The sequence below is a fragment of the Rattus rattus genome, chromosome 5 (assembly GCF_011064425.1).
Source record: "Rattus rattus isolate New Zealand chromosome 5, Rrattus_CSIRO_v1, whole genome shotgun sequence".
Taxonomy (NCBI): Eukaryota; Metazoa; Chordata; class Mammalia; order Rodentia; family Muridae; genus Rattus; species Rattus rattus.
The window spans coordinates 110,676,716-110,690,317 of NC_046158.1; the positions used below are offsets into that span (position 1 = coordinate 110,676,716).

The 13,602-nt window shown below is 40.5% G+C and overlaps 1 protein-coding gene across 1 annotated transcript in view; it reads left to right on the forward strand.

Moving 5' to 3' along the window:
• Atrn (attractin) overlaps positions 1 to 13,602 on the forward strand; it is a 124,781-nt gene that overhangs the window by 42,201 nt on the left and 68,978 nt on the right. Inside the window, exons 7-10 of the mRNA XM_032904225.1 lie at positions 5,922 to 6,012; positions 6,759 to 7,002; positions 9,353 to 9,536; positions 10,517 to 10,671. Of these exons, the coding sequence (XP_032760116.1) occupies positions 5,922 to 6,012; positions 6,759 to 7,002; positions 9,353 to 9,536; positions 10,517 to 10,671 (674 nt within the window). The remainder of the gene's footprint in view (positions 1 to 5,921; positions 6,013 to 6,758; positions 7,003 to 9,352; positions 9,537 to 10,516; positions 10,672 to 13,602) is intronic.

The window sequence follows — 13,602 nt, forward strand, 5'->3', positions numbered from 1 at the left end:
TCCTTTCATAAGTTGTCTTGGTCATGGTATCTCTTCACAGCAATGGCACAGTGACTGAGACACCTGGTTTTCCCCCCAAGGAATATGAAACTGTTTATTGACTCCTGTTCACCATTCCTTACCATAAACCGAACAGTACACAGTTGGATAACATGATACTGAAAAGTTATCTTTCTCTTTTCTGTTGTAACCCAAGTTCTGAGGAGATCAAACCTAACAGCAAGCTGAGAGTCAGGATGGAGACAAAGCAGGCCAGCCAGTATCTGCTTTACTAAGTTCTGTTCAGCAGTCGAAAGTCGCCATCAGCCTCATTCCTGTGACTGCAATTTCATTACTATCCTAGTCCCTGGGTCACAGCCTCAGTGCTGATTGCAACTCTAACGGAGTGGCTGACGGCTTAGCTAATTGAAGCAAGCTAGAGTTTGTCTGGCCTCCTTGTCTAAACAGAGACTTGGTATTGACAAAATTTTGTAAATAAACGACTACATTTTCATGGTGTATAACTTTGATGTGGCTGCTTTTAAATCATTCAACCAAAACTGTCACACAGAATCTTCTGTTTGATGAAAGATTGGAGCTTGAAGAGGATTTTGCTGAACCTGAAATAATTCATAATGATGGCTCTGAAGAATGTGTGTTTTCACCTACACTTTTTGTTTTAGTTGATATTTGTACTTTAAGATTTATTTTATTTATGTGTATGTGTGTGCATTTGTGTGAATGTATACCATGTGTCTGCAGTGCTCAAGGAGACCTGAAGAAGGACTCTGGAGCTGGAGTTACAGGGAGTTGTGAGTGTAGGAATGGAAGCCAGGTACACGGAGCAGTCCTGTCAGCCCCTTGATTTATTAAAAAACAAAGAACAACACTAGTTGCATAAGTATTTTATGTGCGCGTGCGCGCGCGCACACACACACACACACACACATACACACACACACACACACGATCTATAATAGTCCTTCTGTATCCCAATTAAGTGTAAGTTCTTAGGGGCTAGAGCGAGGGCTCAGCAGTTGAGTGCGGGTCGTTCTTTCAGAGGACACGTCCCAGGCAGCTCACAAGTAACCATATCTCTAGCGCCAAAGAAGAGCCAATGCCTGTTGCCATGCAAGCACCAGCACACGCATGTCCCACAGCCATGCATATTCACAGCTAGAAATAATGAAAATAAATCTTCAAAAAGTTAATTCTGATTGAAAAATTCACCTAACATTTAGAAAAAGGTGTTCACTAGTGAAGAGGACATATACCATGGTATCAAATGTTCTGTTGTTAAAGTAAGGAACTATAAAAAGCATGTATTTGAAATAACCAGGGGCTGGGGATTTAGCTCAGAGGTAGAGTGCTTGCCTAGCAAGCGCAAGGCCCTGGGTTCGGTCCCCAGCTCTGGGAAAAAAAAAAAATTTAAAAAAAATGTGAAATAACCAGTGCCTTCTAATACAAAACAAACAAGGCAATCCCAACAGTTGTCAATACACAACAAATTTGACCTTATTTAGATTGTAGTTATTTTTCATACTCGTAGTTTTGAAACCAAGATCTAAAATTTATATATCCATATAAATATACATTAAAATAGCAAACTGTTATGAGCTTTATCTTAGTCCTTCTTTCTTTATAAAAAGCAGTTATAGGGATTGAGACATGACCCAGCGGTTAAGGCCTGGGCTGTTCTTCCAGAGGACATGGGTTCAGTTCTCAGTGTCCATATGTTGGCTCACAACCGTCTGTAACTCCAGTCCCAGGGGATCTGACACCCTTTCTGGCTTACATAGGTACTACATTCATAAGGTACACAGACACATACACAGGCAAAACACCTGTACACGTAACAAAACAATAAGGTTTAAAAAAAAAGAATTACAATTTGAGGACACTCCATTTTGCCAGCACCAAATCAGCCTCTCTAGAGTCTTTTCAGTTCACGAGAAACATCAGTTCTCCATTGCTCTCTGTGGCTCTAAGTACTGGATGAGGATTAGGGCCTGAGCAAAGCTTCATGGTTTGTCAGTAGCATCTCTTTTCTTCTTTGGATGCTGCCGTCAGTTCACACAGGCTGCCTTTTTAGCTCCTAATCTGTCTACACACAACCTGTCATTGGCACTCACCCATGTATGTGTTTATGTCATGAAGCTATGAAGAGCGTTGATTGAGTCTTACTCTCAGTGTGGATCACAGAAATGATACCCTACCATCCTTGCTTCCTACTGGTTAGAAGTCACTGATTGTCCTTATACGCAAGGCTGGGATATTATATATGAGTGTGAACACCAGGAAGCAGGGAGGTGGGGAGTCAGGAATTCTACTCAGATGTTTGACTGTTGTAGTATATAATCATTGGTTCTATCTTTAAAATCTGCCCTAAATCTAGAGCTGTCTGTGGTGGTGTGTGTGCTTACAAAGGCAGGAAGATTGTGATTTTGAGGTCAGAATAGGTATATACAAAGATCCTGTCTCCAAAACAAACAAATGTACAAATAACTGTAACTACTTCTACTAGTAACCTAACTGTTCCTACCATGACTAGTGCTGCTTCCATGAAAAGGTGAAATAAACTTGTGAAAGTGACTTCTCCTTCTGGGTAGCACATGTGCCATTGCGTGATTTTACTGTTGCTCCATCATTGTTTTCCTTCCTTTTGCATGTACAAATGTTCACATGGGAGGCCAGAAGTCATTGTTGAGTGTCCTCCTTGATTGATCCCTATTCTCTCTCTTTTTTTGAGACTAGATTTGGTGCTCAGTGATTCATCCAGCAAACTCTGGGGAGCTTCCTGTAATCATGATTACAAGCATGGTCCAAACTTGTGTGACAAGCACTTTACTAACCAAGTCATGACCTCAGCTCCTCGTTCCCCTTTCTTTTCTCCTTTTGTTGTTTTGGACTTACTTGTTTGTTTTTGTTTATGAGTGTCTTGCCTACCTGCATAGATACGCACCACATTGAAGCAGTTCCAGAAGACGGCCCTGGATCCCTGGGACCGGTGCGCCAGTTAGCTGTGAGCCTGTCCTGTGGGTGCTGGGAACTGCATCCAGGTTCTGAGAAAGATCAACACGGGTTCTTACCTGTGATCCATCTCTTTAGCCCATGTGTTTCTCTCTTGAAGCAAGAAACCTAGGAATCATTTTGATAATTCCTTCACAGGCTGCATCATAACTTCATGACAATTTTTACCAGCTCTCTCAACAGACACATGTTACATTTATTTTTATCTTTAGTCTGCTATTAGTTTCTCCTTAGTCTCTTGCAGTGGAGTACTGTCAGATCTGTTTCTATTGTTTTTAATTTATTTATAATGGAGACTGGGAAGTACTTAAAAATTGCAAATCCCATCACTTACTATATTGTTAAAAGCCATGGTTAGCCAGGCTTGGCTGTGCACACTGTACTCCAGGGCTCTGAAAGCTCAGTGCGGAGGACTGAGACACACAGAGAGAGAGAGAGAGAGAGAGAGAGAGAGAGAGAGAGAGAGAGAGAGAGAGAGAGAGAGAGAGAGAGAGAGAGAGAAACCCCCCCCCTTTAATACTGTCCCATTAGATATAATGGTCCCGTATGACCATTCAACCCCTGTTTGCCCTCTGTGCTGCGGTAACAGTCTTCTTCCTTTGCCCATGAAGCAGCATGTGCATCCTACTCCAAGTGCTTTTGCACTGGTGTCCTTCTGTCTGGAAGTCCTGTTACTGCATCTGAGGACTGGTTTCTCCTCCTCTTTACAGTTCAATCTAATTGTCTCATGAAGAGATCTTTCCTGACCATCTGGTTCAGACATGTTCTCCCTGTTTTTGTTTTTTATAATTCTAAATCCTGTCAAGAATTTTTGCCTATTTTAGATTACATGACTGCTACTGTTACACATGCTCATTGTTGGGGCTTAGTTCACAGAAGGTACTCAGGTGAGCACTCACAGCCGCTCACATCACACGTTATACATATATGTACTAATGCCACATTTGCTTGTGAGCCATGTTTTATGTTGTGTTTTTAAAGATCAGAACATCTTTTCTATGTGTACCCTATCAAAACATGAATGTTATGGCTTTATAAATTTTATATAGTTATTGGTATTCTTGTTGTACTAATTTTCATGGAATTTCAGTGAATATAGAGATTCTGTTTTAAAATAGTATTTTAGATAGGAAGCCCTGACTCAAAATGTACCTCAGCTGGTAGAGTGCCTGCCTAACATGCAGGAAGCCCTGGATTCAGGGTCCAGTACCTCATAAGTGGGATGTGGTGCATAAGCTGTCACCTCAGCACTCTGGAGGTAGAGAAAAGAGAATCTGGAGTTCAGGGTTATCCTTGGCTGTATGACAAGTGCAAGATGATCCTGGGCTACATGACATCCTGCCTCAAAAATCAAACACCAGATCAAAAAGCTCACATCTTGACACAAGAGAAGGTAGAGAGAGTACACTGGGAAAGCTAACTCACAGTGACAGACACACCTTCTTAACAGGGCCATAAATCCTAACCCTCCCAAATAGCCACTAACTGGAGACCAAGTAGTCAATGATAGGAATCTATGCAGGCCATTCTCATTCAAACCACCACAGTAGGTTTTCTTTAGAAAATGAATATTTTAGTTGATTGTGATTATTCAGTAATCCATGAATAAATATGAGCTAAATGGCAGGACTATAAATTGTTATATTCTTTTAAGGAATTATTTACGTATATGAGTACACTGTAGCTGTCTTCAGACACACCAGAAGAGGGCATTGGATCCCATTACAGATGGTTGTGAACCACCATGTGGTTGCTGGGAATTGGACTCAGGATTTTTGGAAGAGCAGTCAGTGCTCTTAACCACTGAGCCATCTCTCCAGCCCTCTATAAATTATTATTATATTATAAAATATAAATCTGTGAGTCTGTGCATCATCTATAGTGTGCATATGGATGGATGCCAGAGGTCAACATCAGGTATTCTCTATTGCTTGGCCCTTGCTGTTTGGAGACAGGGTCTGTAACTTAAATTGGAACTCATCATTTCGGGTAGACTGGCTGGCCAGCAAGCCCTATGGGCTCTGCCCGGCTGCACCCTTCCTCCACTGGGACTGTAGTTCCAGAGAGGTGACTCCACACTCATACTCTGTCTGGGTACTAAGCTTAGATCTAAAATTAGGTCCTCCTAGGCACTCAGCAGGCACTTTACTCACTAAGCATTGCTCCAGCCCTGAACATTTTTATTTTACTAATTTTATATTTTAGAATCTTAAGTGCATTTACAGTATGATTGAAATGTTATAGTTGTAGCTTTCTTAGGCAAAAGATTAAGTCAAAAGATATACTGTTAATTTTCTTTAAAAATATTTATTCTTTGGAAATTTCATATATACATATGTGTGTGATCTTTATAATATCTCATCCAAATTCTCCCTTTTACTCTCTCCAGATCTCCTCAATGTGTGCACATGCTTTGCACACACATGTTGGTACTCTTATTCCACCATAGTACAAGGGATAGAGTTCTGGTAGTCAGACTTGTGCAGCAAGCACTTTTACTCCTTGAACCATCTTGCTACCCAGTTATTTTTCTTTTATTATTCCCTTTTCAACACTTACCTTCAGTTTGTCATTATTAAATGAATAAAAGTTATTGTGAGCTATTAAGTCCCTTTATAATACAAATGTCAGATGACTTAGGTTGTTCTGTAGGAGAGGTTTATAGGAAACTCTAGAAGCTTCCAGTAGATGTTTGTCTTATACCAGGCTTGTGTAGTTGACTTCCCCATTTTGAGTTCTCACATACTCAGTGGGCCCAGGTATAAGTTATGTTTGCCAGAGGAGCATGCGCCTCCCTGTAATCTGTGGTTGATTTGTTAAAAATGTCTGAACTGGATTATATCATACTTAGAAGAATACAAGATGTTCTGTTTTGTCATTTGAGTGAAAATATGGTCTGGTTTTTTTTGCAGGTATGACCTGGCTTCTAGGGAATGGCTTTCACTAAACCATTCTGTGAACAGTGTGGTTGTAAGATATGGTCATTCTTTGGCATTACATAAGGTAAACTATTTCTACTGTTCAAGCAAGAAGTTCAACTCTCCCTGTTGCTTTATGTCTTTGAATACTCGTCAGCTTCGGATTTAATCGGTATAAACTTTGTTTGATGTGATGGTATATAATTCACCAAGCTGCAATTGGAAATTGAAGTTAGAACTATTTTAATCCATGGTATTCTACGTGGAAATGGTTAACAATGAAATAATGTCAGTGAGCCTGCGCCCATTGTCAAGTCCAGCCACATTGCACACAGTGTGACTGAGTAGCCATCTCCGTGTTTTGTGTGTATATTGTAGGGTGAGGCAACTTTAATTCCCAAGTCATTTCATCCTGTAGTACATTTCGTTTAGAGAGGGTGATTTAGAGAATTAGGAGTGTGACTTGTTTTATTTTGTTCGTTATGCTATTCCTAGTAATTCACTGAAAAGTTCATTTTACTCATGCTTCTTAAGTTAGGGATAATAATGAGATTGTGAACCAATCATTTTTTTTATTTTCCAATATTAATTTTTTAAAGATGTATTTATTTTTAATTTATGTATGTGGGTCTGTGCTCCAGAGGCCAGAAGAGGAGACCATCAGAACCCTGGAACTGGAGTTACAGGTGTCTGTTAGCTGCCATGTGGGTGCTAGAAACCAAATCTGGTTCTCTGTAAGAGCAGCAAATGTTCTTAACTGCTAACCTCTGTCTCCAGCCCAAGAGTTGATTCTTAATGGTTTTTAAAATCCTGTTTATATCTTTCTTATAGGATAAAATCTACATGTATGGAGGAAAAATTGATTCAACAGGGAATGTGACCAACGAGCTGAGAGTATTTCATATTCATAATGAATCATGGGTATTGTTAACCCCCAAAGCTAAGGATCAGTATGCAGTGGTTGGACACTCAGCACACATTGTTACACTGTCATCTGGCCGTGTGGTCATGTTGGTCATCTTCGGTCATTGTCCACTCTACGGATATATAAGTGTTGTGCAGGAATATGACTTGGGTATGTATTTTTTTTTCCAGTGGAGGCATTTTGAATATCAGATTGAAAAGCCTTACCCTTATTATTAGGACACTGTAACAAAATTCAGCATGACCTTGATCCAGTACTTTGTCTTGAAATAGTTAATATCAGTAGATAACTGTGGGATTCAGGTTGCTGATGTCTCTGTGGAACAACTATTTCTTACTTGTCAAGGCACAGCCTTAGCTTCGGAGGGGTTCTGAGGAAGGGGTGTCTGGGAGTGGGGAAAAAAAGAACAGCTTGTCAAAAAATCCAAAAAACTCAAATTGTGGTCCAAACTGGCACCTGTATTGTATTAAGGAAAGCTGAGGAAAAACTGGGATATTTATTTCATCTCTCAGTCTATCTCAAGCAAGTCAAACACTCACGGTCAATGTTTGCACCCTCAAATTAAAAACAAAAAAGGGGGAGATGCTAAGTCCAGCATGGTCCTCGTGGGGACAGAATGACATGGTTTCTGCCCCTGGGACAGGAGCAGCAGGCTTGGGTCTCCATGAATGTCATACCATGGGCATAAGGCTTGCTCGTATAATAATGTACATATTTTGTGTTCCTCTCTCGAGGAATGTCCTCCCCGTTAATGTGAATGACTCCATGATAATCAGAGACAGCACGAGTCAGGAAGTAAATGCTGGGACCTTCAGGACAGCCCTTAAGGCTGTGAAAAGAACTCTAAAATCATGTTTGAAAATATATGGTTCCTTAACTATACCAAAACGTAAGGGTGCAATATGAATTGTATGAGGAGCTTCACAGATCTAAAGGAACAGAAGCAGCTCGCTGTGAGCCAACTTGACAGAAAGATACCAAGGAAGTAGATAAAGAGATTTAGGGAGTGGTCGGTGGAGGATCCCACCCAGTTTGAGCTTACAAAGGCAAAGTCCTGAGTTCAGGGTGGGCCTGGAACAGAGCAAGGTTAGGCCCAGGTGTGGTCCAAATGGTAATTTCAGGACGGGGTACCCAGCTAGTTCATTGTTTGTGTTTAACCGAGGCAGGTAGATCTCTAAATTCTTTTGCAATGTTAAAAGGAAATGTGTGCTTGCTGTCTCTCGGGGGGTTGGAGTCCCAGGATGCTGATTCATAGGAAACCTGAAGTAACTGGGCTTAGGATCTGCAGATGAGCTATCCAAAAAGTTTTTTAGAATAACAAGAGAGAACTGCTTGGAGAACTGTCTCCAGCAGAGAATAGCAAGAGAAAGCTGCCTAGAAGGCCGGTCAGAGAGAGAGAGAGAGAGAGAGAGAGAGAGAGAGAGAGAGAGAGAGAGAGAGAGAGAGAGAGAGAGAGCGAGCGAGCCAGTCAGAGAGAGAGGGAAAGCAGAGAGAGAGAAAGCAGACTGGAAAGCTGTCTCCAGCTGCCAGCTTGGATCGACTTTTTGGGTTTTTTGACAAGTTTTTCCCCACTCCCAGACACCCCTTCCTCAGAACCCCTCCCAAATCAAGACTGAGTCTTGACACTTATTGTCAGCTTGCAAGGAACCAAAGATAGCACCACATGTTTAGATATCAAAATAAGCATAATGCAAAGCAGTAAGCATGCTAAAATAATTTTGAACAGTCCTATAAATATTAGGCCAGCGCAGTGTCATTTGACTTTAGTGTATAATCTTGTGTTACATTTTATTGTTTTTCACTGTATAATAGGAATGTCAGTTAGGATTGAAATGTTGATGAGGTAATCCTGTAAAATACATCTGAAGAGCATTAAAGAACATCTGAGAACCATAAGGAATCACTGACGCTCACAGGGAATTAAATGTCTGTTTAAGAGAGCTTTGAATCTTTAAAATTTGTTTTAAAAATCTGAATCTTGCCTGTGTGGTGGCACACACCTTTGATCCCAGCACTCAGGAGGCAGAGGCAAGTGTATCTCTGTGAGTTTGAGACCAGCCTGGTCTGCAGAGTGAGTTCCAGGCCAGCTAGGATACACAGAGAAACTCTATCTTAACAGAACAAACAAACAAACAAACAAACAAACAAACAAAATGCATCTTTAAAAACTTGTTCTGTGAAATTTCATACATGAATACAATATATCTTGTTCATATACACCACCATTCCTCCCATCCATCTCCCCTAGGCTCTTCCCAATACACCTTCTTCCCAGCCTGATGGCCTCCCTTTTGGGGTGAGGGTTAACACACTGAGCCCAGTTGGTGCTGATTATATACAGGCTTGCCTAGATGGACTTCTTTATAAATAAGATGTCCTGAATGTCCTTTTTTGCTCTAAGGTATTTAGATTTTAAACTAATGTGTAAATAGTTTAAATCATTTAATATTTCATAAGAAGAGGAGCCTGCAACATTGACTAACTATTGTCTCTTTTTCAGAAAAGAACACATGGAGTATATTACAAACTCAAGGTGCTCTTGTGCAAGGGGGTTATGGCCACAGCAGTGTTTATGATCACAGGACCAAAGCTCTGTATGTTCATGGTGGCTACAAGGCTTTCAGCGCCAACAAGTACCGGCTTGCAGATGACCTCTACAGATACAATGTGGACACTCAGATGTGGTGGGTGTTTTCCTGAGCTTTCCCTTGATGGTATAGAATCTGCAGAGGCAGTTGATTGAAAAATACTGTGTCGTTTGACTTTTGTCAGCATTGTATGTAACAAAGTTAGCAGATAAATACAGTAATAGAGTTAAGGTAATAATTGTGTTGTTGCTATCTGTTAGCTTTTCTGCTCTTAGGATAGTTAAAAAGTGCTTAGTGTTTTAGACTGATCTCTGTTCTCATCCACTGATCGCTAGTGTAGATTTCCTCCCTTCAGAATTCTCAGCAATAACCGTTGTGCTGATTTTATCCATACTTAAAAAGCATAGCCTTTCTTTTTCCTTTTTGGTGTTGGGGACCAAACCCAGGACTATGCACATGAATAGGCTATACCATCTTTATCTGTTTAAACCGTTAAATATGATGCTCTCATGCCTGTTTGATTGAGTTTCCCTCCTCAGAACTGAAGCTCGGAACATACTACTTTTAGCAAGTGGAAATAAATTTGAATTATGATGTAATTATAAAGTACTGGTCTCTCTGTATTTTCTCTCCTCCTCCTACTCCCTCCCTCTTCCTTTCTGTCCCTCTCTCTCAACATACATTAGAGACCATGCTGTGAATGTAATTTATGTGTCCTGAGGATCACTGTCTTTAGTGGCTGTGAACTACTGAGCCTATGTGGTTGGTGGTTCTGCCATACTAATAAAACATTGAGCATAAATTTTGATTTGTATTTCACATAATTCTTACCTGGAATTCTTAAGTGGAATTATGGAGCCATAGAGAATGAACATTTTAGTGCTTTTAATATAGTTTCCCAAAATTCTTAACAGATTTTCATGATTTTTTTAAAGGAAGTGGCTTACATACAAGGGGAAATCAAGTATTGCACATTTGAATCTGAAGTTATAAAGTAATTACATGTAAATTGCCAGATAGATAAGTATTCTTCTAAAACTAACCTTATATTTATTATTTTTAAATAAACTCAAAAGGACCATTCTTAAGGACAGCCGATTTTTCCGTTACTTGCATACAGCTGTGATAGTGAGTGGAACCATGCTGGTGTTCGGAGGGAACACACACAATGACACTTCCATGAGCCACGGTGCCAAATGCTTCTCTTCAGACTTCATGGCTTATGACATTGGTAAGCTTCCAAAGATGGGTTAGATCAGGAATATTTTATTTGCCTATGAGCAACATTAAAGATTGAAAATATATCTATGTTAAAATAATTGCACCACTTAAAAAAAGTCCAAGTGGTTGAATTTGCATTTAATTGAGTAGGGTTACACATCTATTGAAAAGCATTACTTTGCATTAAACTACATTAAACTCTGAAATCACTCTTGCTAATTGCTTGAATCTTTTTAAAGGCTGAGTTAACTGGCATCTCCTTCCTTATAAATGCCTTATGTAGTAGTAGTTGTAACTGCCTGCATTAGGTTAAGTTTTAGGGAATATGCTGTTTCCAGAAACCTGGCTTTACACATGCTGTCCATGCAATATACATGTGGCTAAAAGAGGGCAATATCTGTTTATTCCTGGAAAACAAACATCAACTGCTCTTTTGTGTAAATACAGTCCATATGATGTCCTTTCTGTTTGTTTTGTTTTGTTGCACTTTGAGACAGTCTCACTATGTAGTCTGACTGCCTGGAGCTCAGTATATTTCAAGCTGATCTTGAACACAGAAAAATCCTCCTGCCTCTGTCTCCTGAGTGCTGAGATGAAAGATGTGTACCACCACACCTGACTAGAGATTCGTTTTTGTAATTATTCTCATTGTGGTGAAATGTACGTTACAACACTCACCATCTTGATGTTTTCAGTAGTTGAAGTGAACTAGATATATCCGCAGTGTTATTCATGCCGTGTCACCCTCTGCATGCTGTCTTCTGTAAACTGAGACTCTGCCCTTAAACAATAGTCCTTCTCTTCATCCTCACGCCAGACTCTTGAAATCATCTTCTTTGTCTCTATGATTTTGACCCAGTCTGCTAGGCGTTCATTTTTTAAAGAAGATTTTGTTTACTTTTATGTGTATGTGCGTTTTGTGTGTATGTATGTTAAGCACACCATGTATGTTCGGTGCCCGTGGAGGCCAGAAGTAGACATTAGATTTCCCATAGCTGGAATTGCAGACTTTTGTGAGCCACCACGTGGGTTCTGAGAACTGTGCCAAGATCCTTTGGAGGAACAGTGAGTGTTCTTAACTGTTGAGCCATCTTGCCAGCCCTAGATGTTTGTTTTTAACAGATGTGTTTCTGTTAGCCATTGAACTTTTAAATTGAGAATGGCGGATACACTATACTTAGTCCTTAGCTTCAAGCTGAAGGGAGCACAAATGAGAAGACAATATAATTGTAACTCAGGAGGATTCTTGCTGAAAAGAAGATATGAAATTACCTCTGAGCACTCTGAAGCCACTGGGGTAGCATGGTGGTCAGGAAAGGCATGCTTGAAGAGAAACCTTGCAAGCCTGCTCCTGAGGAGCCCTGGGAGTCAAGTAGACCTACCAGGCAGGGGATATTTAGTGCAGACCAAATAGCTGGAAAAGTATATGGCAAACATTTAGGACTTTTGAACTGTCCCTTTTCTCTGACATAGTAGCACAAAAGGTAGCAGGTAACTGTTAGACTAGACTGTTCAGATCTTATTCAGAGTGCAAGGATCGTTGGTCTTTTAAAAGTCTCACAGTGAAAGTGATAGAGTCATATGTGTGTGTTACATTTTTTTTGTTTGTTTGTGGGTATTTTAGATTTTTCTTGTTTTTCTTTTTTGTAAGTCTTGGCCTCACACTATGGTCCAGGCTGGCTTAAGACTTACGGTAACCATCCTATGTCTGCCTTTGTGGGCCACCATGACCAATTTGAGAAGGTGTGTTGGGTGCATTGTGATAACTGATTCGGAAAGGGCATATTGACAATTAGGAGGCTACTGCTGCAGAAGTCCTAATGAGGTTTGAGTGAAGGCCATGGAAGTAGCAGTGACAACTTCTAGTGTCTGGCTGTTGTGTGTTGTGACAGAAACATAACTGCCCTTTCTGGGCAAGTGTCTGCTGTGGACCACCTTTGTTAAACTGAAAGCACATATAGAGGAAAACTTATGGACATGATTGCACAAGGCCAGGAGGGTGAGAAACATGGCGGGATTGAGGCCAGTCTGAGCTATCTAGTAAGACTGTGTCTTTAATAAAAATAGCAAAAATTATAAAAACAGGGACTAGGAACTGGGAAGAAGCGCATGAAGTAAGTGTGGGGCATATCCAACTGGAAATGTCTTTAGGACAGAGCTGATGGCTAAGAGGAGGCTGTAGGAGAGGTGAGTTATTGTGGGGCATAAAAGATGAGCAAGAGTCAGAGACACTTGGAGAGCAGAGTCTGAGCAAGAGTAGAGGCTGTAAAGAGAGTGTCAGAGAAACAGGGGAAATAGGTGAGATTGATGACCTGGGACATACAACTAACTGCCAGAAGAGTGGCTAAAAATGACTGGAGAACCCTTCAGATTTGTCAACAAAGAAATCCGTTAGCATAATTTAGGGTGCAGGCAGCTGAGGAAGGACATAGGTGAGATATGTGCTCTGAGTGTTCATTTTTATTAAAGCTTATCTGCAAAGGCCTCAGATTCGCTGTGTACGTGTAGTGAGGCTCTTCTTGAACTCCTGCTCCTCCTGTCTCCGCCTTCCCAAGTGCTAAGATTACAGATGTGTGTCCTAGTTAAAATAGGTGTGTACCTAGCACTAACATTCTTAAGTTAGAAATGGATGCCTGCTATACACGAGGCCCTGGGTCTGATCTCTAGCACCACACATACTAAAGCAGACATTCTGTAGGTAAAACCGGTAGACAGTAGAGTGATGACCATCAGGAGGGGATCTGTAGGTACTGAATGAATATATTGATCAGCATTTCTGTGCAGTGTGTTTATTTCATGTTCTGAAATATTGCCGCTGTCGTTTGACATAATAGCATAACTAAAAAGACAGACAAGCATGTTGTATGAGGCTGTGGATGAGGCATTCTTCTTTGTTTTGATTTTGCCTTTGTTTAAGACAGGGTTTCTCTGTCCTGGCTGT